This window comes from Arvicanthis niloticus, chromosome 23 (assembly GCF_011762505.2).
Source record: "Arvicanthis niloticus isolate mArvNil1 chromosome 23, mArvNil1.pat.X, whole genome shotgun sequence".
NCBI lineage: Eukaryota > Metazoa > Chordata > Mammalia > Rodentia > Muridae > Arvicanthis > Arvicanthis niloticus.
The window spans coordinates 13162562-13186877 of record NC_133430.1 but is presented as its reverse complement, the minus strand read 5'-3'; the positions used below and the strand labels follow the sequence as shown (position 1 = coordinate 13186877).

The window sequence follows — 24316 nt, the reverse complement described above, 5'->3', positions numbered from 1 at the left end:
TGGAAAGTCAACTTTGTGCTATCAGTACACTGAAATTTTACCTTCATTTGCCTCGAGGCAAGTTTTAAAAATCTACTTTTCATGAAAACAAGACCATTTATATGCTTAGCTAGTTCTCTCTCTCTTTTTTTTTTTTTTGAGACAGGGTTTCTCTGTGTAGCCCTGGCTGTCCTGGAACTCACTCTGTAGATCAGACTGGCCTTGAACTCAGAAATCTGCCTGCCTCTGCCTCCCAAGTGCTAAGATTAAAGGCCTGTGCCACCACCGCCCGGCTCTAGTTCTTATTTCTTTATGCCTTTAATTCTATATGTTCACTTGCATAACAGCTTTTAACTAATTGTACAGTATCAGCTCACAGACTGTACTAGTTTCTGTCAGTTTTTTTTGTTTTGTTTTTGTTTTTTTTTGTTTTGTTTTTGTTTTGTTTTTGTTTTTTTTTTTTTTTTTTTTTTGAGACAGGGTTTCTCTGTGTAGCCCTGGCTGTCCTGGAACTCACTTCAGGCTGGCCTGCCTCTGCCTCTGCCTCCGCCTCCCAAGTGCTGGGATTAAAGGCGTGCACCACCACTGCCTGGCTTTTTTTGCTTTTTTGTTTGTTTTTGTTGTTTTTTTTTTTTGTTTTGTTTTGTTTTTTTTGTTTTTTGTTTTTGTCTATTTGACACAAGCTGAAGTTATCAGGGAAAATAACCTCAGTTGAGAAAATGAATCTTATTGCCTGTAGGCAAGTCTGTAGGCAAGTCTGCAGGGTATTGATTGATTGTTATGGTAGGGCCCAGCCCACTAGGGCGGTGCCATATCTGGGCAGATGGTCCTAGGTTATATAAGAAATCAGACTGAGAAAGCTGTGGAGAGCAAGCCAGTAAGCCAGTGTTCTCTCCAAGGACTTTGATTTAATTCCCTTCTGTCCTGCTTGAGTTCCTGCCCTGACTTCTTCATCATGGACCCTAAAGTGTAAGCTGAAATAAACTCTTTCTTCCTCCAACTTACTTTTGGTCATGATGTTTTATGACATCCAGTTTCCCTTAAAATTGTTTAAGTTGATGCCCTTGGTAGTTTTTTTTTTAAAACATTGTTTACTTGTGTGTCTATGGGTGGAGGGGTTGAACTGTTACGTATGTTTGTGTGACTAGTGAGTGTATGCCACAGTGGGCATGTAAAGGTCAGAGAAGATTCTGTGAGTTCTTTTACCTGTGAGTCCTGTGGATTGAACTTAGGTTTATCAGGCCTTGGCTGAGCCATCTCTCCAGCCTGATTTCCTAGTTTGCAGTGGTGGTTGTTTGGTTAGGGGCTTGTTATGCATTGCAGGCTGGTTACAGACTGGCATTTCTCCCTTGCTGAGATTACAGGGATGTGCCAGTATTCCAGACTTGTCCATAGCTTTGGGGCAGGCAGTGAGATGCTCAGCTGATAAAGTACATTCTAGTTCAATCCCTGGAACCCAAGAAAAGGTGGAAGGAGCTCATCCGTTCCTTAGGCTTTGTGTTCACCATCCGTGAGCTGGGGCATGCTCTCTCAGATCCCCTACACATCAAATAATGATAACAAATAAGAAAAAGCTTAAAATGTGATTGTCCCCTGCCCCCCTTCCCCCAACGGGCTATCCTGGAACTTAAATCTGTAGACCAGGCTGGTCCTGAACTTCCTGAGCTGCCTGCCTCAGCTGAAAACATGTTTTTGAAGGGCTAGGAAGGGATACGGTTCAGTGGAGGAATTCCTCAGAACTACAAAGGGGGAAATTCAAGTTTGTCTAGTGTGTGGAACATGTACTTACTACATTACTGTGATAATACTACATACAGTGGAACCTGGGATCTCGGTTATGTTTTTGTTTTGGGGAAAGGTCTTGGTGTGTCTAGGAGGCATTAGGGGAAAAACAGGAGATGAATATAACCAAAATACATTGTACAGAGTTCTCAAAGAATTTATTTACTATTACTTTTTCTTGGATACTGTTTCACTGTATAGTCATGACTATCCTGGAACTCACTATGTAGGATAGGTTGGCTTTGAACTCTGAGATCTGCCTGTCTTTGCTTCTGGAGTGCCCGGGTTAAGAGCATGGGCTGCTACCATGCCCAGCACATTCTGTTTTTGAAAAAGACAAGAGAAAGATTTTACAGTTGCCCAGGCTGGCCTAAGCACTTCTTGCCTCAAGTGATCTCCTGAGCAGTTAGGAGTGCATTCATTCATAGTACCTAGCTTTTAAAAAAGTAGCTAGCTTTAGTGACTGCGGAGTATAGCTTTTGGTCTACAGGCTAGGAGAGAAACAACTTTGGCCTATCATTTGAAGTTAGAGTGTGTCTGGTTGAAAGTTTTGGCATAAGCTGTGGTAACAGTGAATGTTACAGTTAGCAAACAAGATGAGTGTTGGTGTTGAGCTTCTTGTCTGTAGAAAACATGGTGACCTGGCCCTTATGACAGTGCCGCCTAGATTCAGGGTTAGTCTTCCTCAGTTAAACCTTGTTAGAAGCATCCACCTTGATGGAGAAGTGTGTTTCCATGGTGATTTTAAATCCATTCAAATTGCCATTGAAGGTTAACTCACATAAGCCTACATAGTATAGTGTTTTTATTTGTGGAAATTGAAAAATTTGGGGAAGAGAGTTTGTTAAATACCTTTTCAGAGTTGTCTTTCAAATTTGGGTTCTTTCTAGATTGCATCCATAAGCCATTTTATATTTCATGACAGTTTTTACAGTTTTATGGCTGAGAAATAGATTCTAGTTATTTCAATTATAATAAATATTTATGGTTTTTGACAGTGTTTATGTAGCCCAGGCTGGCTTTAAGCTCTGATCCTTTTTCCTAAGCATTGCAGTGCTGGGATTACAGGCATGAGTTACCACAAGAAACATTTAAATTGTACTGCTTGGAATTAATATTCAGTACTGTCAGTTGAATGTATCTTTGGTTTTTCTAATGCACTCCAGGGTCTATTAATTTTCGAGGTGTCCTTGGAAAGTTGATGCAGGAGTGTTCTCCTTCACCCCATTGACTTTGTAGCAGAGGGACAGTTAGAACACCCTTAGGACTTAGGGAGTTGGCTCAGCACTTAAGAGCACTTTTTGCTCTTGAAGAGGACCCAGGTTTGGTTCCCAGTACCCATGTATCCATTAAAAAAACCACTTGGAAGTCCACTTGTGAGGTATTCAACATTCTTCTGACTCCCTAGGCACACACATGGTATACACAAATACACACAGGTAAAACACACATAAAATCAAATAAATGCAACTTTATTAAAACAAACATTGGCTGGGCAGTGGTCGTGCACGCCTTTAATCCCTGCACTTGGGAGGCAGAGGCAGGCAGAGTTTGAGGCCAGCCTAGTCTGCAGAGTGAGTTCCAGGACAGCCAAGGTAACACAGAGAAACCCTGTCTCGAAAAACCAAAAAAAAAAAAAAAAAAAAAAAAAAAAATCTTAAGGAGACAGGGAATGTGACCTAACCTTTGACTGAACAACGTATGTTCTTTTCCTTCCACAGTCTACCTAGAATTGACAGTTTGGTCTTGAGCTTCATCATACTTTTTGTATTTAACCCTTGAGTGAGACCTGTTACATTATTTGTTTGACCCATGGCCACTGCTGCTTACTAAATACTGGATGCATGACCCAATTTTTCATAAATTTTTAATATTGTAGTCAGGCATGCTGTCCTGTTTTAGTAGTCTCAGCAGCCAGCAGGCTGAGGCAGGACGATTGGTTATTCCAGGCCAGGCTGAGTTTAAAACGGAAAAAAGCTGTGTTCTAAATAACTAGTATGATTGACGTAGAACAAGTGACTGATTAATTAGTCGTCTTTAGAATCTGCTGTTAGGCCCTTGTTGCTAAGTTACTGTTTAATGCTAAACTTTTTGTTAAAGTCTGGAACTCAGTGTGTGGCCTTGACTGGCCTCAAATTCTTGTTAATCTTTCTGTCTCAGCCTTGTGTGTTCCCAGATTACAGGGATAAATTAGTATACCTGGCTGAGAATTACTGCTTAAAATATTTGTTTTATTATTGTTAATCATTCTCTGTGTGGAAAGGATCTGTGCACATAAGTATAACTGTGGAGGCCAGAAGAGAACATCAGATCCCCCTACCTGGAGTCAGAGGTGGTAATGAGCCATCTAATATGGGTATTACTGGGAACTGAACTCTGGTGGTCCTTTGTAAGAGCAGCAAGTGTTCTTAACCACTGAGACATCTCTCTAGCCCCCAGATTTAATATTAAATACATATTATGTTAACTTTGAGATATTCCTTTTCTGCCCAGATTTCTTTTTACTACTTAAATGACATTTAAAAGTATAGGAATCGTTTTGGTAAATATGTCATTGTAATTTATTTGATTACTTTCAAAGACTAGGCAGCAAGTTAAGCAGTGGTGGTGCAGGCCTTTAATCCCAGCACTTGGGAGGCAGAGGCAGGCAGATTTCTGAGTTCGAGGCCAGCCTGGTCTACAGAGTGAGTTCCAGGACAGCCAGGGCTACACAGAGAAACCCTGTCTCAAAAAAAACAAAAACAAAACAACCAAAAAAAAAAAAAAAAAAAAAAAAAAACCTAAAAATATTGTCTCTGTAGCCTAGGTTAGCCCCCAACTGTAGGTTTTCCTGTTTCAACATGCCAAGTACCAGAATTGCAGTAATGTGTTACTTTCTTACTACTGTGTAGCTGCCTGGGTTCACCTGAAAGGGGGGCTGGGAATGAAAAGGGAGGGTGAGAAGAGATGAAGCCAAGACAAAGTTCTCTGATCAAGGATCAAAGCTTTAATGTTCAGCTCTTAATTTAAGGGAAAGGCCCAACCCAAAACCCCTCCTGGTTTCAGCTGGAGATGGGTGGGACAATCCATAATTCGTTCTAGGTCACTGCCAGGAGATATCTCAAGGCAAGCCTAGGGGCAGTTCTGCTTCTGTGTTCTGTGCAGCTAAGGTAGGTAACTCCACATAGATCCTATTACTTGGTCTGTTGTGGTAAGCAGGGTCTCTCAGGCCTGCTCATGGCTGGGGGAAGGGCACACAACTGTCCTTTTAAACTAGGAGTATGGAACATTCCATCCTGTTCTGCTTTTATTTAGATGTAGATAAAGGCACACATTTGTGCAAGATATTAGGTGCTGTTTCCCATCTTGCAAGATAGCTTTTCTCTAGTACAGCAGGACTCCAAACTCATGACCATTCTCCTGCCTCAACCTACTGAGTGCTGGGATTCTAAGCCTAGAGTCACCATGCCCAGCTTGTTATGTTTTTTAAAAGTGTGTTGTAGATTATGTCAGCCTGATCTCCTAGTTTTTAAAAAGTTGCTGAGGCTCTGTGTTTTGAGTGTCAGAAGCTTTGAGAGGTGGATGGCTAGAGCTGACACCGCTGTTAGGCTTTAGGAAGTTAGTATCTGCTTTTAAGGTTTGGTGAACAGTGCCACATTTCACTTTAAAAGCATAAACTGAGTTTACTTCTGTTGACATGAAGAACAGTATCCCTGCCGCCTGACCCTTTCATTCTTGAGATAACTTTCTACACTTTGCCCACTTGGTTTTGCAGTGTAGACCAGGCTGGCCTTGAGCTTGGCGCTAACTTCCTGAGTCTCTTCAGTGCTAGGGTTACAGTCTACATTTTTATACTCAAAACGCTGTGTTCCTTTTTCTATCTGTCAAATAAGGAAAATAAAAATTTTAAGGAGGAAGTCTTGATTTTGGTTTTCTGTCGCAGGTTCTACTTCATGCTCAGCTGCCTACATTGCCATGAGCCTGAAGTGAGGCTGAGCATCCTGACAGGTACACTTAGATCAGGGTAAACATGAAGCCAAGTTTAGTCTTTCATGTTTTGGGGCAGAGTTTTATATTGCCAGGTGACCTTGAACTTACATAGAGCTGAGGATGGCCTCTTTCCGTACCCCAAAGTGTTAGGACTACGGGCATGTGTCATAGGCCCAACAAAGTAGAGTAATGTCTGAATAAAACTGTTCTTCACAGTGGTAGATGTGGCCCGATGTTTTGAGAGACAGATCGCTGTGAACAGCTCTGGGACATGTATGGTGTAGTCTTCATTCTTAAGAGTTTTGGTTCAGGCTTCCAAAATTGAGGTGTATATTTCTGTTTTGTAAGAAACTGAAGAGTAGCAAAAAGATGTCTTAACATGCTTTTAGCACTGTGTTTGATTTCTTTATGTTCCCCTTGCTCTCTCTGTTCTGTACCTACTGACTCCTGCATACTTGTTCTTTCTCTGAGCTCTCTGTATTTAATTTTAAATGTTAAATGGGAAGGGTGAGTTTTCTGTTTAAAGTGTAATAACAGTATTTCTTCTTGGGATGTTATGGGTGTTCCAAACAGGCCCCATTGTGTTTTGAACATATGTTTGCTTTTATTGTGAGAGAGTGCATTCCATCCTGCGCACTGTCTTGATGCCTGTGCTTCCTCCATGGTGTCACAGCTTCCTTCTTTGTTCATTCCAAAGTTTCTGGTTTCTGCCACTCCCAGTCTTCACCTCCTGTGCTCCCTTAGGATCATAGCTGTGTTCTGGGATCAGAGCTGGCCCATTCCTATATCTTGCTTTTTTTTTTTTTTTTTTTTCTTTCGAGACAGGGTTTCTCTTCGTAGTCCTGGCTGCCCTGGAACTCACTCTGTAGACCAGGCTGGCCTCGAACTCAGAAATCCACCTGCCTCTTCCTCTGACTCCCAAGTGCTGGGACTAAAAGCATGCGCCACCACTGCCCGGCTGTATCTTTTTTATGTGGGTTCTGGAGATTGAACTCAGTTGTCAGCAGACCTATAAGGAAAGTACCTTACAGGCTGAGCCATCTCCCAATCTTTATTATGCATGTTCTTACTTGAATTAGATGATTTGTGTGTGCGTGTATGTACGTGTGTAAATCGTAGATATGTGTTCTATATGTTTTTGAGTTAGATGAGATGTGTGTTTATTTGTACATGTGTATGTATGCATAACAGGTACATATTTTAGCTAGATGACTGCGTTTTGAGTTGAAGTAAACTTGCATATGATCTCCTTATCTTTTTGGCATGGAGTCCAATATGGACATAAAGCCCCCTCCCCAAATAAAAGTAGGATGAACAATTTTTTAAACCTCTTTTTGATTTTTTTTTTAAAAGACACAGTCTTTTGTAGCCTAGGCTGGCCTTACTTAATGGAGGAGTGGGATGCCCTTCTGTCTTCTCCTCTCTCTGGATGCTGTTCTATCCGCTCCTTTCTCTGGATACCCTTCTGTCTTCTCCTCTCTCTGGATGCACTTCTGTAGTGACCTTGAATCCTTGATCTACCTCAATTCTGAGGTTGTAGGCGTATACCACCATATCTTGCTCTAGATTAAAGAGCTTTGTGTGGATTTGCAAATCTAAACCTGTCTCCTGATACACTGATATGGTGACCTTGACAAGAGGATTCCAAGCTTTTGTGTGTTGTGTGTCTGATAATAAAACTGTAGATTTGAAGGGGGGTTGGGAATGGTGAAGATTTTGAAATCTACAGCAAGTAGTTTGCATTTTGCTAATTATCTAAACTGAACTGAAGGGTAAGGAATTTATAACAGCCAAGGTGAAGAAAGCAGAGGAACATAGTTTCTTTGCTTGTACAACACAGGCTGAGATGGAGTATGCTTTAAAGTCACTGAAATGTGATTTCAGCACTTGTAGGAGTGCTGTACTGAACAAACCTAGCTTAGACTTGGTTTTGTTTTTAGCTTTACTTAATGTTAAAACCTCTTCTGAGAGCTGGGCACCGTGGCACATTCTCATCCTGGCATGCCTGATCTGAAGCAGGAGGGTGAAAAGTTACAGCTTTTCATGGGCTGCATGGGCTAATCTTGTCTGAAACAAAACAAAAATAAATGTTCTTTATGCTCAACACTTACACACTGGCACAGTCATGGGGACTGTAGTTGGCGAATCTCAGTGCAAGAGAGTGTGAAGCAGGCCCCATTGTGCTGGTCCATGGGTAAGTGTAAGGTTGACATTCTTAGAGTTGGGAAGGTGGTAAGGCAGCATCTTACTAAGTGGCTATCCCTGCCTGTCTGCGACTCATCATCTGCGTCTGCCTCCTGAGTGCTTGAGTTAGATATGTGAGCTACCACTGCTTAGTCATGTGGTTTCGAGGGCTCTCTGTTTCATATCAGTTTTGAAAAAATACTAACCATATCTGAGTCATAGATGCTCTATAATTTTGAAAAATAAAATCTTTAGTTTTTTAGCTTTAAGAAACCGCTTGGTGTTCATGTGGTTTCCTGACTTTTGAAAGGAACATTGCAATCCAGCAAATTACACAGTTTAGAACAGGTTGAAGAGACTAGAGAGGAGTTCAATGATTGATGCAGCAGATAGATCAGATTCTTATTTTTTTCAGTAACATGTAAATACATCAGGGCACAGTGATTAGAAGACACAGCTAGCTAAGTGGCTCCTTAGTCACAAACAGGATGCATTTCCTGGCATGCTTACATCTGTGTCAGTATTAGAAGACAAAAGCAGAGTCCAGTGGATCTGTACATAAAAGTATCCTGACATTTAATGCATATTATTTATCAGGTGGAACTCTTTCAAAAAGTGTGTCAGAAACTTAGTATGAATATAGCTCTTTCCCTTAAAATTGAACTTGTCTGTGTTCTCTGCCCCATTACATACATCATCTGTTAAGTCACATGCTAAGTTTTACTTAGAATCTTATGTCAAAAAATAGCAATTGCTTTTCATTTCTTGAGATAGGGTTTTGTAGGCAATTTTGTTTCTGCCTTCTGAATGCTGGGATTACTGTACACCAGATGCCCAGCTGAAACACATTCTTTTTCCTGTAGTGTTTATCAGGGCTTTAGAAATAACACTGCAGAAAGACTAATTGTTAAATTTGTAGAAGGTTTACTTTCTGTATTGTACTCTCTCTGTGAAGACTGAGTGTGTTCTGTATTACATGTGTTCTAGTAGTGTGTCGATCTGGGTTCTTCCATTTATTTTGGTGTTTAAGTGATATTAAAGTTTCTGGAGGAGGAGAAATCATTTATTGATATATTCTATTTCAAAGTATCTAGGGATATATTTTGTTGTGAAGCAAGATGTCTTTTCAAAGTAAAAATTTGGAGCCGAGCATGATGACAACACGCCTGTAGTTCTGGCATTCCAAGACTGAGACAAGAGGGTAGCTTTGGCCAGCCTAGGTTGTACTGCAGCTCCTGTCTGAAAAGAAAGTCCAAGTGTGTGCAGCATGGTCTGGAGAAGCTGTGTGAAAGTGCTTTTTACTGTCGGGCCTGTTCACATCATGTTGATTAATTTCAAATTGTAGAATTTTTTTTTTTGGCAGTAAAGAAAGTTTATCCAATTCCATTTTTAGTCCAGTTACAACGCAGGGATCACAACAAACGCAGCCGCCACAGAGGCACTATGGCATTACCTCTCCTATCAGCTTAGCAGCCCCCAAGGAGACTGACTGCCTACTCACACAGAAGCTCATCGAGACGCTAAAGCCCTTTGGGGTTTTTGAAGAAGAAGAAGAACTGCAGCGCAGGTAAGGAGACACAGGTGAACGTGTGCTTATAGCTGATGAATTTTGAGGCATTTCCCACTCATTGAGAAGGTTAGCTTACTCTGAATCTTGTTTCACACAAGACTGACACTCTGAGAGCTTGTTTTCTATAAACAGTCTTGTTGCTATAAGTATGATTTCTTTGGGAGGGTGGCACAGAATAGTCTTGGTTAGGGCTTCAACATTGCACATTGTAGGCAAGTGCTCTACAATGAGCTACTCTTAGCCCAATGAACAGTTCTTTGATGGGAACTGGAGATGGCTCAGAGGTGAAGCCCACTGCCTGGTCTTACTGAGGACCTAGGTTTTTTTCCCTAGTACTCACCTAGTAGTTTTCACACATCTGTAACTCCAGTTTCAGGGTATCCAGTGCCTTCTTCTGGCCTCTACACACAAAGCATGTATGTAGACATACATGCAAGGAAAACACATACATAAATAAAATTAAAAAAAAATTCTGGTGGCTCTTGGTTATAATGTAGGTGAAAATGAAATGCTTTAACCAGTGTACAAACACCAGTGCAGAACCAATGTTAAGTTTCTGTGGGTGTGGTAGCCCACATCTTTAATCCCAGCACTGGAGAAGCAAAAGTTGGCATATTCCTGTGATTTCAAGGCCAACCTAGATTGCATAATTAAGAAGCCTGATCTGTGAACAAATGAATAAAGTCTAATGTGGTAGCACATGCCTATAATTTCAGTACTTGGGTGGCAGAGGGAGGATTGTGAGTTCTAGGCCAGCCTAGGCTATGTAGTAAGACAATGTCTAAAAAACAAGAAAAGTAAAACTTAGTAAACCACTTATTTATAACTTAATTTGTAGTGAGTAATAAACAACTAATTGCTTTATCAACAGGATTTTAATTTTGGGAAAATTAAATAACCTGGTGAAAGAGTGGATACGAGACATCAGTGAGAGCAAGGTAAGGTGGCACCGCAGAAGCCGGGCCGCAGTCCTTTGTGGGTTGTTTGTTTTTGAGATAGGGTTTGCTTTATTTTGTCCCAGAGCACACTATGTAGATGAGGCTGACTTCAGATTCACAGAGGTCCCCCAGCCTCAGCCTCCTGATACTGGGACTAAAGGAACATGCAGCACAGCCAGCCAGGATTGAAACATTTTCAGATATGCCATTATTATTTGTAAGTTTCCAAATTGCTTGTTATTTTGAAAAAAGCCAACTGAAATCAGTGAATTGTCAAAAAAAAAAAAAAAAAAATTAAAATACTCTCTGGTTAGAGTAATTGTGAATCATGGCTCATTCTTCTAAGGATTACTTCAGGGAAGGATTCCCATGATTAAGGTGGATGTGGCATCGATCGGCAGTCCCATTGGAAGGTGGAGGCTGGAGGATTAAGATTTGAGGTTAGCCTGGCCTGTGTTTTAAGACCCATGTCTCTAATCACAAATGAAAGTGGTTTAAAATGCTTATTATATTTTTTGGAATGTTCCACCTCTGGATTCAGTACCTACCATACTTGAGAATCTAAGTTTATAGGTGTTTTGCCTACAGGTAGGTATACCTGTGTACCATGTTTCTGGTGCTTGAAAAGGTCAGAGGGGGGCATCAGATCCCCTGGAACTGCAGCTACAGATTTTGTGAGCTGCCATGTGGGTTGTGGGTGCTGGGAACTGAACTTGTGTCTTCTAGAAGAGCAGCCAATGCTCTTAACCACCAAGCCATCTCCAGCTCTCTTCTGTTGCCCCTACCCCCACCCACCCCTGCCTTCTTCCTTCCCTTTTTTTTTTTTTTTTGTTTGTTTGTTTGTTTGTAGTTTTATATACTTTTCAGTTTTAGATACTCAGACAGAAGATCATTGTATTCTCTGAATTCAAGGCACTTTCACTGCACTCATTCACACAGTTGAAGAACCTGGTAAAGGAAAAGTTTTTAGAGCTGTGTGGAGTGTATTTAACCCATTTTTATAAGTTGCATAAATAGCAGTAATTTTTCTTCTGTAATAGAAAAATGCATGCTTAATTTATATACAGCTGAAAAAACTGGTAGCGAACAGAACAGAAGATGGTAGTAACTTAGGGAGAAGTAATTACTTGGTTTTAAGTAAGTTGATACTGTTCTTAAAATATCTTTTATGTTTTAAACATCTGGTTAAAAATGGAACAACTGGAGCATTCTAAATGGCAGTCTTTTATGTCCTGCGTGTAACTTACTAACAGATTTTTTTTGATAGTAATTGGAAAGGTAAGTTTTATGGGCTGAGCAAGAAGTGTCCCTCTAATTTTATTCTTTATGGCTGAATGAACTGCACTTTGAACATTTGCCATATTTTCTTATTTCATTTGTCTTGTTGTTGTGGATAGTTGTAAACAGATGTGCAGATATCTATGGCATATGATGTTGCCTCCTCTGGATACATACATACTGGACCATTCTGTGAAAGGCAGATGATAGACCCACTGTAGATCCAAACCCATCTCATAGTGTCCTCTGTTACTCATAAAGCTAGGTAGGATCTCCCCCGTATGGTTACTATCCATCACTAAGTGGATAATAGAGAGTCTGGGAGGCTAGTCACAGAGCTACTCATTTTGTGGCATCACTGGTTCAAGAACACGGATTTTTGTGATGAAAGAAGGCTGCATGGTGTGAGTTTAGCTCTGGGTCCTGTGCTATGTTCTGTTGATCTGTAGATTACTGTTTTGTGTCAGTTTCAAAGTTTTGCTACTGCTCTAGTAAAATTTGGTATCATGGCTCCTCCACCACTGCTTTTCCTGTGTAAGATTAGTTAGGCCAGTCTGAGTTTTTTATGCCTTCATAGAAATTTTGGTTTCGGTTTCGTTTTCGTTCTGTGAAGAGTATAATTACAGTTTTCATGGAGATGGCATTGACTCTGAAGATCCCTTTCAGTAGTGTAGTTGTATTCACGGTATTCCATCCAGCCCAGGAGCCAGGGAAGTCGGTTTTAGTGTTGCACTGAACCAGTGATTCTGTTCTTTGAGGCATGGTCTCTGTAGGTGGGCTAGGCTGCCCTCAGATTTATAGTGATCCTTTCATCTCAGTCTGCCAAGTTCTGGGAGTACAGTTTTATGGCACCATGCCTGATTTGAACTGACAACTCTTATTTAAATATTGGTGTTTTTTTTTTTTTTTTAAATGAGACAATATCTTCTGTGGAGTCCAGACTGGCCTTGCACTCTAGTGACCTTCATTCTTGCTTAGCTTTCTGCTAGCAGCTAGCATTGTAAGTTGGGCAAATTAGTGATTTTTTTTGATGCAGTTCTTCTCCCCTCTCCCTCAGGTTTAAGAAAAATTATTTGGCAAAACAGAATGAATGCTCATTCCTCTCTTGTTTGGTTTGTGTTCTTTTTGAATAATGTGGTTCTGTATTGAGTGGCAAGTTGATGAAAATGGGGCCTTGTAAGGCAAGGCCTGGGCTTGGATCCACCCATTGACTGATCACTGTTCTAGCCTGGTAGCCCAGGCTGACATAGAAGCCAAGTCAGTCTTCCTGGGAATATTTTTGAATCTCATAATTCTTTATATCAAACGTTTATTACATTTACTTTGTTTATGGGTGTGTGTGGAGGTCAGAGAACAAGTGTGTGGAGTCACTTTCTTCTACCATATGGGTTCTGGAATTTAGTTACCCAGGTTGTCAGGCTTAGTTGTGAGTGCTTTCATATATTGAGTGATCTTGATAAACCTATTTTTATGTATGTATGTATGTATGTATGTATGTATGTATGTATGTATGTATGTTTTGGTTTGTTTGTTTTTCGAGATAGGGTTTCTCTGTGTAGCCCTGGCTGTCCTGGCACTTATTCTGTAGTTTTAGGCTGGCCTCAGACTCACAGAGAGCCACCTGCTCTTCCTTAAAGGCGTGCACTACCATTGCCTGGAATGTTTTGAGATGGGGATTCTTGAGGCAGGCTGGCCTCAAGGTCCATATGTAAAGGTGAGGATGACCTGGATCGAGGATCATTCTCCCACCACCTCCCTGGTGTTGAGGAGTACAGGGTGTGCCACTGTCCCAGTTTTATGTAGAGCTGAGGACCAGCTTAGGACTTGATAGACAATCAAGGATTCTGCCACCTGAGCCACATCCCTGCTGCTGCCGCCGCTTTTTAAAAGTATAGCATCATTGGGCAGTGGTGGCGCACGCCTTTAGTCCCAGCACTTGGGAGGCTGAGGCAGGCAAATTTCTGAGTTCAAGGCCAGCCTGGTCTACAGAGTGAGTTCCAGGATAGCCAGTTCTCCACAGAAAAACCCTGTCTCAACCCCTCCCCCCACAAAAAAGAAAAAAAAAAACCGTATAGCTTCATTAACATTTTTATAATCCTAGTTCTTGGGATTCATAAAACAAAAAACAGAAAGACTCTCCCCACAAATTAACAAATAACAACTGAGAAATAAGTTGTTCTCTCATTTCAGTTGGTTTCCCTGCTTTACTAACAACTATTGTTTTTGTTCAACAGAATCTTCCACAATCTGTAATTGAAAATGTTGGGGGAAAAATTTTTACCTTTGGATCTTACAGACTAGGAGTACATACAAAAGGTAAATAATATTTTGCTTATTTTGAGCTAGTAGAACTTGTATTTCTTTAAGATTTTGACAGTTTGTAATGAGTCATACACAAGCTTTGGTTATCAAAGTGAATCTTTTAAGGAGTCTTTTTGGTTTTTCGAGACAGGGTTTCTCTGTGTAGCCCTGGCTGTCCTGGAACTCACTCTGTAGACCAGGCTGGCCTCAAACTCAGAAATCCACCTGCCTCTGCCTCCCAAGTGTTGGGCAAGGAGTCTTAATTATTTCCAATCAGACAGAGCTTCTCTACCTGATACCTGTGATGCAGTATAGTAATAAGCTCAGCTTACCAGTGGAATAAGGCACGTTTTCTGTATCCAACAGCACTGGGCTGGTTTCTTGCATTGGAAAGTGTGGGTGCAGAGCACTTCCCCTGTGGTCTGTGACAGCTCTCCAAAGATTGCTTGATTCTTTCTTTCCTTCCTTCCTTCCTTCCTTCCTTCCTTCCTTCCTTCCTTCTCTCTTTCTCTCTTTCTCTCTCTCTTTCTTCTGTTTTGTTTTGTTGTTTTTCAAGACAGCGTTTCTCTGTGTAGCCCTGGCTGTCCTGGAACTCACTCTGTAGACCAGGCTGACCTCAAACTCAGAAATCTGCCTGCTTCTGCCTCCCAAGTGCTGGGATTAAAACCACCGCCCGGCTCCTTCATTCTTTCTGAAGAGTATCGCTGGATATGAGAAGAAAGTGTCAGAATTCTAAGAAAGTCTTGTTTTCTTGTCCTCACTTTGTTTATTGCAGATAGATTGTAAAGTACAGCTTATCAAAAACTGAACCAGTGTGTCTGCAGCTACTACTGGTGATCACATTGAATATTTACATTAAAAAAAAGAGTGACTCTATTTCTTCTTAAAAATATGCATTTTTATTGTCTATATGGATTTTCTTATGCCTGTATGTATGTAGTATGAGTACCACATGTATGACAGGTACCTGCAGAAGCCAGAAGAGGGCATTGAATTTACTGGATCTGAAAACTAGAGGACTGGTCTGAACTGCTATGTAGGTGCTAGGAACTAACCTTGAGTTTTCTGCAAGAGCAGCCAGTGCTCTTAACCAATGAGCTGCCTCACCACAACCCCCCACCCCCATAACTAAGTTCTTAATTTTCATTATATTTTATATTTCTTAAAACAGTTGAACTTTTTTCTCCTGAAACTGGGTTTCTCTGTGTAGATCAGGCTGTCCTTGAACTCAGACTCACTTGTCTCTGTTTCAAAGGTGTATACCACCACCACCAGGCTTGATTTCACTTTCAAAAATAGGAGTCAGAGTCTTAAAAGAGGCAGGCAGGACCAGTGTATACAGCTCAGGTAGAAGAGGTCAGACTCAGAAGCAACAGCCAACAAAACATTGTATTGTAAGGTGTCTCTTCAGATAGGACTGTGTATGCCTCGGCACTCTACTGTCTCTCCCTGTCTTGTTGCTTATATAGTGTGTTTACTTTTGATATGTGTTGTGTGCCTTGCACACTGCAGGTCACTATTTTGAGTAGGATGTTTAGTCTTATACACTGACCTGATTCTGTTGACATCTCTGTTCAAGTTTTTAGTTTTAACACTTTGAGCAGAGAAGCACTGACCACCACTGAAAAGGACATAAAGGAGAACAGTGTTTGTGTAACGATGAAATCAAGACCATGGATTAGTGCTCTCCAGGAAAGTCCTGGCTCACCCTTCTTTTGACTTGTTTATGGAGTCCATTTTAAATACAGTATGTCTGAAGAAAATTGTGCCCATTACTTAGCAAGCAGTACCTTTCCCTACTAGCTAGTTGTGTGTGTCAGGGAGACAAAATTCTAGAAAGCTTGCCAATGTCATGTCAGACAAATCTTATACTGTTACTGATAAGATACAAGACAGTTTCCTTGTACTCTTGTGTGATGGTTGATTTCCTTTTTTTAAGGTGCTGATATTGATGCGTTGTGTGTTGCACCAAGACATGTTGATCGAAGTGACTTTTTCTCCTCATTCTATGATAAATTGAAATTACAAGAAGAAGTGAAAGATTTAAGAGTATGTACATACTGGGGTGAAAGAGGGAGAGTTAAATGCCATTTAGTCTGTTGAAAGATGTATTTACAGGTAGAGGAATCATTTAATTGAGCCGGCATATTTGCCAGGCAATTTTAAACACTCAGCATGCATTTGTATTTGTATTTTACAATACAACTATAATGACAAACTTGTAAACTTACAAACTGGAAAACAGAAGCAAACACAATGAGAAAGTAATCTCTGAACAGCCATATTTCCTATGATAGAAATGGAGGATTTTTTTTTTTTGTTGTTTGTTTGTTTTGTTTTTCGAGACAGGGTTTCTTTGTGTAGTCCTGGCTGTCCTGGAACTCACTCTGTAGACCAGGCTGGCCTCAAACTCAGAAATCCGCCTGCCTCTGCCTCCCAAGTGCTGGGATTAAAGATGTGCACCACCACTGCCCAGCTGGAAATGGAGAATTTTGAGCCCCCAGGCTTAGAGTGTTAAAATTGATAGCTTAAAAACTTTTTTTTGTTGGGAATTATGCTAAATTATGTTGAAAGAATTTCAAGTGTCATATTTTATAAAGTAACAGTAGTAGCCACATAGCTTACCTGTGATCTTGGTACTTAGGAAGTAGAGGCAGGATGAGCAGAAGGTCAGGGTATTCTCAGCTGTGTGGTTGGTTTGAGGCCAACCTGGTCTAATTGAGACCCTGGCTCAGACAAACGAAGTAAAAGGTAGTGGAACCATTTGTCATAGGCAGAGCTTCAGGAACTAAACTTGTTCACTTTCTTGCAGGCTGTTGAAGAGGCATTTGTACCAGTTATCAAACTCTGTTTTGATGGGATAGAGGTAAGGCCTAGTCCTAGTGGGCAGCTTTTGGTCTGGGCTGTCCTGGATTGTGGTCCATTTAGATAACAAGTTGATTGCCAGTAAGGATTTGTTAGTTGGTTAACACCAACAGTTTCTTTGTTTCAGAATTGGGTGTCTGTTCTTTGTGGAGTGTGTGTAGGTAGGTTCTTTTTGAACTCTCAGTGGAAGTGCACGCAACGGACTCAGGACTGGAAGCTACTGCTGTGCTGTTTTCTTCCCATGTAAACTCTGTGTTCTAGTTCAGGCAGTCTTTTTTTGCAAGTAGCCTTTTTATTTAGGTTAATTTGTATAAATACTTTGAAAAGATGGGCAGTGTGAGCTGACAGAGCCTTAAGTAGTTTGATAGAGTCAGTGTCCTACCCCACTAGAGCACAGAGAGGTGTTGCCACAGAACTGGTTCTTAGTTACTTTACTTGTATTGAAGAGTGATGATGTCATGATGATAACGTTGCTGAAACTTGCTGTCTTTGTTGTTGTTTTTTTAAATATAGTTACAGAGGTGGTTTTTAGAATTGCTATATAAGAGACCTAACTTATGCAAGGTTGCACTACTGGTTTTAGTAAATAGTCAAAAATGTTAAATTTGGTTAAGATTTAAATTTGCATAGTTTTGATTTATAGCCAGTGTTTAAATATAAAGGTATTTATAATTAAAATATAAGGTGACTATACCTACTGTTTTTGCATGTGAAAATAAATGAGTATGTGAGGTCTTTTCTGACCTAATTATGAGTGTATTTTGCCCCTTTAAGAAAATGTAGCCAGCTTACAGCTCCTACAGATGCTTAATTCAGTAGATGCATGTAGCAAAGTCAGTAGACTTCACGGTCAAAATGACATGTACTATTTGGTAGGTTCTATTTCATATCACTGTTGCCATGCTTTAGCCAACTTAGATTAAACAATCTGCCTGTGTATACAGCATAGGCTTCTTATGAGTTATTGTAGCCGTTGCGAGGTTCATGGGCAATGAGAGGGCTTTAAGAATTTAAAAAAAAAAAAAAAAAAAAGGTAGAAAATGCCATAAAAATAGTTTGACAGATATGGAATGTTAGATTTTATTTTTTTTTAGATTGATATTTTGTTTGCAAGATTAGCACTGCAGACTATTCCAGAAGATTTGGATCTACGAGATGACAGTCTGCTTAAAAACCTAGATATAAGATGCATAAGAAGCCTTAATGGTATGTAAAAGCCTGCTTCCTTTCGTGAAGTTGGAGGGCTTTTTGTCAAATAGTAAATAACAGTTTTTAAAACGTATGCTTTGTATTGAAAGTTTTGGAAGCCATTGTAAATGCATAATGGATATAAAAAAAAACATTCTTTATTTACCCTGGAAAGACTACAGAGCTGTGTCTTATAGTTGCTTACACTTTTCCCTGTTATTAATGGTATGTTAGATCCTTAAAAAGACTGACATTTATAATGTTGCTAGTGATTGAGGCTTTACTGTGTACCCTTCATTAATTTGCATTTGATAGTTGCTTTATAATTTTATCAGATAAGTGAAAAAGTTTTTTTTTTTTTTTCTCTTTTAAAAAAATGTTAACATAGCTCATTACCAGTGCTTTGGGACAACTATTGGAAGCTTTAGGTGACTAACTCCTCAGGGAATATATATGAAAAAGTCATGAGTTGTAAGTTGGAGGCAAACTGCTAGGTGTGTTAGCTGTGGTTTAGGACTGTGCTTGGGACAGGAAAGAACTTCTTGATTTTGTGCCTTTTAACTCTATTGAATTCACATAGTCATTCCACCAAATAAGGGTTTAATTTGAGGATAGTTAGGAAATTGTGATGACACTGTCATAACACCTGAGGCTTAATGTTGTGTTTCTCTCGCTCCGTTAATCAGGTTGCAGGGTAACCGATGAGATTTTACATCTAGTACCAAACATTGACAACTTCAGGTTAACTCTGAGAGCCATCAAACTGTGGGCCAAACGTGAGTTCAGAATTTGTTGGCTAGCTTATTACAAACATTTAAGCTCTTCGTCAACACTAACTTAATCTTTTTGCTTTTCCCTTATCAACAGGGCACAACATCTATTCCAATATATTAGGTTTCCTCGGAGGTGTTTCCTGGGCTATGCTAGTAGCAAGAACTTGCCAGCTTTATCCAAACGCAATAGCATCCACTCTTGTACATAAATTTTTCTTGGTATTTTCTAAATGGTATGTTTTTAGATTATATTACAATAAAATTGATTGTAGACACTGAAGTTTAGTCTTATTTCTGTGACATTTCTACAGCTGGTTTCAGATTCCAATTTTAGTTTGTGGGCTGAGGGTGTAGCTCAGTGGTAGACTGCTTGCCTGGCACGCACAAGGCCTCCAGTTTAGTCACCAGTCCCGCCAAAAACCCAGCCAGTTTTAGTTCAAGGTAAAGCTTCCATGTTGGGAAGAGACATTGTATGTGAAAAGGTAAACCTAAATTCTGTTTCTTTTCCCTAGTTCTGCCAGGGTCATAAGGCAACTAAAACCTATGCTACTTGTGTGAGCCTACCCTCCAAATACACTCTGAACTTAGCTACTGTAATGTGTGCTGCCATCTGCTCTGTTAATAGGGTGGGTAGAATTCACACACGCCAGTTCTTTTATTCTGATCCCTTGATCTATTCCTAGGCTATTGGTTTGTGATTGTTTTACCTTGAGCTGGTCATGTTACTTGGCAAAGTTTTAAAGGTGTCACTTTTATAACAGTTTTTTAAAAAATAATTTTAAGTGACTGAAAAATAAACATAGTCACTGGATCCTTTAAGACTTTTTATTTTTAGCCCAGGAGAGATCCATTAAAGTCTCCTAATCAAGATACACATGTTGATGAGTTTTAAGAAAAGTCCAGCACACTGCCAACTTGTGGTAGTTACTTTGACACCAAGAGTTGGGGTTTCAATCAAATTATCTTAATGAGATTTGTCTTTCATATTGCCAACACCTTCCTTTATTCATGTAGAGAAACAATTGTTCCTTTGTAGTCATTGGTAACAGGCTCTGTGAACTTAATTTATAGCCCCTGCTCCTTCCAGTACAGTTCTGCTGCTTTGCCTTTGTCATGGAGAGTGAGGCGTGGCAAGGTTAGACTAGAACTTCTCTTAAGGTGATCCCCAAGGCGAACCATGAACATTTCTAGTAGGCCAGCTTAATTTGTACTAAGCAAAAGAAACATTTTTCATCTTTGATCTTTATGTCTGACTGAAGTAGCATGAATACATTTTATAACATGACTGTATTACATATAGTAATCCCTGGAAGCATCGTCCTGGTTAACTTTCACAGTTACTCCTAGCGCCTTGACTAGAGTTATAAGTGACTCTGCAAATGTCCGTGGATGGAACTACAAGAGTTTTCTCTTTAAATGGGGACTAGCCTTGTTAGAGGTCCAGGTGAACACACTAGATGTCTTGAGGTGGCACGTCTTTATTTGTTAGTGCTTTATCAGTTCTTCGGCAGAGCAGATGTTTGACATGAGTTTGAGAAAGCTATCATGATCTAATTTCATAGAGGAATATTACTTAAACAGAAAGGAATGAGAAGCTGTGGTGATATGCCAAGTGAGTGAAGCAGGGTTGCATTCACAAATGCTGTATGTTTAACAGAAACGTTTAGATGCTAATGTCCAATAGTCTTATCAAGTGCTACAATCTTTTTGAACAGGGAATGGCCAAATCCAGTGCTATTGAAACAGCCTGAAGAATGCAATCTTAATTTGCCTGTGTGGGACCCAAGGGTTAGTGTATTATTTTTTCCCCTACAAATTCACACTGTTCAATAACAAGTCACCTGCATAAACAAGGAGGCCGCCCAGTTCTTACAAATGAGTGGATGCACCCATATTTCACTTGTTATAGATGACCTGCTCTCTAATTGTCCTCCGGTGTGAGAAGTGTAATGCTGTACCCTGTAAACCACATTTAATTGTACACAGTTGATACAGATTTCACTAACAACTTATTCCATATAGCATTATCTTGTAAGTCAAAGTTGTATGGGCGTTTGTGCTTTAAAAAAAAAAAAATAAAAGGATACTAAAAATCCCTGTATATTTTTTTATTTGATCTAAGTATTGTTAAATTGGCTTGTTTTAGAAAGCTCTTGCATAGTGCTTGTATGTAGCAGGATTGCAGGGGCCGTGCTATAATTGTGAAGTCTGGCTTAGTGTTTCAGAGATGCAGACATGTGTTAAGGAAGGCCACCCATTTTGTTGAAAAGTTACAGATAGCATTTATTCCTTATACTTTTTAGGTGGTAGTAACATTAGCTTTGTTAATTGGAATCAACTTTCCAGGTTTTTGAGATCATACATTTTTTAAATTTGTTATTTATTACAATATCAAAATCTTTTAAGTCCTTTTGGGCTCTGCCCCAAGCTATGTACTTTTAAGTTGCCTAAGCTTCAGAGCATTTAAGGGAGAGTGTAGTTGCCTCTGTGGGGATGAGCCACACAGTGTTCAGATGAGCAGTCACTAAATCATCCTGTTGTCACCGGCCCAGAGCTGTTCTACCTCTGTTAATAAGCTTTCACTGTTTGCCAGGACAGTCCCGTCTTATTTAATGTGAGTTTTATAAGAAGCCTTAAAAGTGAAATTTTGCAGGCACTCTCATTTATGCTGTCAAATGCAGAAAAACAATAGTTTTTCAACTATGTTTTTCTGTTTTGTTTTGGTTTTGCCAGCAGGTACATGCAGTCAGGTTGCAAGGTAGTTATACCTCCATCTTGGGAACAGACTGTTGACTAGATCTTTCATTCTGTAAAAAATTTCTATAAAACAGTCTCTTGACCTGTGTTTTTTATTTCTCAACTCCAGCTATGAATGAAGTAAAATGTAATCATTGGTTCAGTTTAACAAGGGGTAAAAGTCCAAGTATCTGTTGTGTATATACTTGAAGAAACTGATTGGCTGTTGTTGTATGTAGGTAAACCCCAGTGATAGGTACCATCTTATGCCTATAATTACACCAGCATACCCACAACAGAACTCCACGTACAATGTGTCCGTTTCAACACGGATGGTCATGGTTGAGGAGTTTAAACAAGGTAAGTGTTTCTGCTTCTGCTCTACTTCATAGAAAAGGGTCTGCCTACTGTTGCCAACCCAGCACTCAGCTAGTTGTGTGATGTAATTGAATTGCCAGACTGGGGTTGTGCCTTTATTTTTGATGCTGTATTGGAGAGTAACTCAGCAGTGTTTAAGCAGTTTACTCTGACAGTGTGTTGGAGAATGAAGTGCACTTACAGACTTGGACATATGGCTTGGTTCGGGGTTATGTCAGAGCCTATAACATCAGAGCTGATGCCATTTTGTGTTCCCGGGTTACTCTAGGGACATACAGGCTTTTTATACTCCCTAGAAAAGAACTTGGAGTGTGGTTGGGGCCTTTGAGAAGATCCTTGGCTTTGGCCCCCAATTTATTGTAAATTTAAAGGTATTACTAGTTGTCTTAGTCCTCAAAGACCAAGATGGCTGAAGGTGTCTGGTAGAAAAGACTGTGCACATCTTCAGCTTTAAGTTGACTACTCTTGACTTCCACACAGGAATGTTTTTAATGGGAAAGACTTCTTGGCTATTCAGAGATAGCAGTAACTTGATTTTAAAAGGCAGAAACATTATATGGGGAACTTTTAATTCCTCGGGTAACTACTATGCTTCACTCTGAGCTGTCCTGTGAGCATGACATTTTACTAATAATGGCACGTTACCAGAGATTCGTTCTCAGAAAATTCCCCAGTGCTTTTGAAATATGTGTAAGAATGTACTCTAAGGTTGTAAAGTAAAACTTCCATTTGCTAATGTTTAGGACTATAGTGAATGCATGTCATATGTTTAAAGTTATTTAAAATTCTAGATTGCTAGGTTGAAACATACAAATATTCTAATATGTTTTTAATTTAGGTCTTGCTATCACAGATGAAATTTTGCTGAGTAAGGCAGAGTGGTCCAAACTTTTTGAAGCTCCAAACTTCTTTCAAAAGTACAAGTATGTATTTTAAGGCATGTCAGCCATGTTGCTCTTAAGTAGTGGTTTAACAGTGGCATATATGATAATTTCCTCTTGCAAGATTAGTGAACAAGTCTCTCTTCAGTGTCTGTAGAATTTTCCTTATTGTCAAAAAGGATTTAGCATTTTTAGTAAACTGTTTTTTTTTCCTTTATCAGTACAGTGTGTTAGCCTCACACTTTTGTTGCTTGATTGACTAGCAGTCCTACTGTGTGTCAGCAGCCTCAGTTCTTCTAGGTCTGTCACTTATGATCACAATAGTGTCTTCACCTTAACAGGTGGGTGAGCGCTTAAAAAGCTAAAGTTCTCTCTCAAGAAACTTGTATGTTTAATTCTGAAAGCTTACTGGGACAGTTTAGAACATGCGCAGACCTAATAAGATGTCGGTGTTTGGCTGATTCTGTGTTTTCAATAATTAGTAACACATTCCCCCCCTTCAAAAATATGTCTGCAAATAAACAATTTAAGTGGGTATAATTTTTATTAATGTCTTTAATATAATGCTTTAATACCTTAGAGGTTAAAATCCTCATGAATTGTGTTGTGTTGAAAAATGTAAGTTACAATAAATCTTAAAAAAAGAAGAAAAACCAAATATGGACTCGAGCTTTATTTGCCCTGGGCTGAAATTAAGCAAAGTCCCACTTAAATTTTTGCTTTAATGCTTGAGATTTCCCTGACCAGTTTTATGTTGGACTGTGTTTTGTTACAATAATTTAAGCAAAACTATTTTATACTTTTCCCAAATTAAAAGTAAGAATGATGACCTCCATGATGTCTCCGTGTTTTGTTTCTGTATCTTGCATGAAATGCACTGATGGAATCAGTTGACCTGTTGTGTTCGGGGAGCGCTGTGTTGTCAGTCGAGCAGCGTAGTACTGCAGTGCTCGTGGTCACGCCCATCTCTAGGCTGTCACTCTCAGGAGCACGTCATTCTGTGTCTGTAATGTTGAGAGATAACTGATGAGCATTGGCAGTCATGTGTGCCAGCTTGAGACATAGTTAAACCAGAAAGAATAAGGCCTCAAAAGGTAGATTGATACCAGCCTTTCTCAGTTGCCGAGTCACAAACATGAGCGCTTCTTTTCCTGTCTCATGTCTGTAATTACAAGAGCTGGAGGAAGATGGATTTCTGTTTCATTAGCTTGGGCTTGAGGGAAAGTGAATGCTAACACTGACCACACCATGCTTTTACATACCAGCACTGCTAGGACAGTGAGAGGCACATGCTGGTGGGGCTTCATCACACCCAAGTATTTGCTGTAGCGCCTGGAAGGTCTTGGCTGCTAAGAGGGTTAGTAATACTTTTCCTGACACCTGAGGCAGTCATCCTTTTAAAAAACTACGAAGAGGAGGCTGTAGCAACAAGGTGTTTCACAGAATTTTAACCCTAGTACCCTGGAGAGTGCGAGCTCTAACTGCCTTGCCTGC

The 24316-nt window shown here is 39.9% G+C and overlaps 1 protein-coding gene across 6 annotated transcripts in view; it reads left to right on the top strand.

Annotated features, from left to right (window-relative positions):
* Papola (poly(A) polymerase alpha) overlaps positions 1 to 24316 on the top strand; it is a 49672-nt gene that overhangs the window by 5458 nt on the left and 19898 nt on the right. For 3 of the 6 annotated variants that reach the window (XM_076921255.1, XM_076921253.1, XM_076921252.1), the window contains exons 2-12: positions 9308 to 9481; positions 10356 to 10422; positions 13935 to 14016; positions 15941 to 16050; positions 16814 to 16867; positions 17961 to 18072; positions 18741 to 18830; positions 18922 to 19060; positions 20543 to 20615; positions 21803 to 21923; positions 22780 to 22864. In XM_076921255.1, the coding sequence (XP_076777370.1) occupies positions 9308 to 9481; positions 10356 to 10422; positions 13935 to 14016; positions 15941 to 16050; positions 16814 to 16867; positions 17961 to 18072; positions 18741 to 18830; positions 18922 to 19060; positions 20543 to 20615; positions 21803 to 21923; positions 22780 to 22864 (1107 nt within the window). Of the gene's footprint in view, positions 1 to 9277; positions 9482 to 10355; positions 10423 to 13934; positions 14017 to 15940; positions 16051 to 16813; positions 16868 to 17960; positions 18073 to 18740; positions 18831 to 18921; positions 19061 to 20542; positions 20616 to 21802; positions 21924 to 22779; positions 22865 to 24316 lie in introns of all 6 variants that reach the window. The other 3 variants (XM_076921254.1, XM_076921251.1, XM_076921250.1) reach the window with 1 other exon arrangement.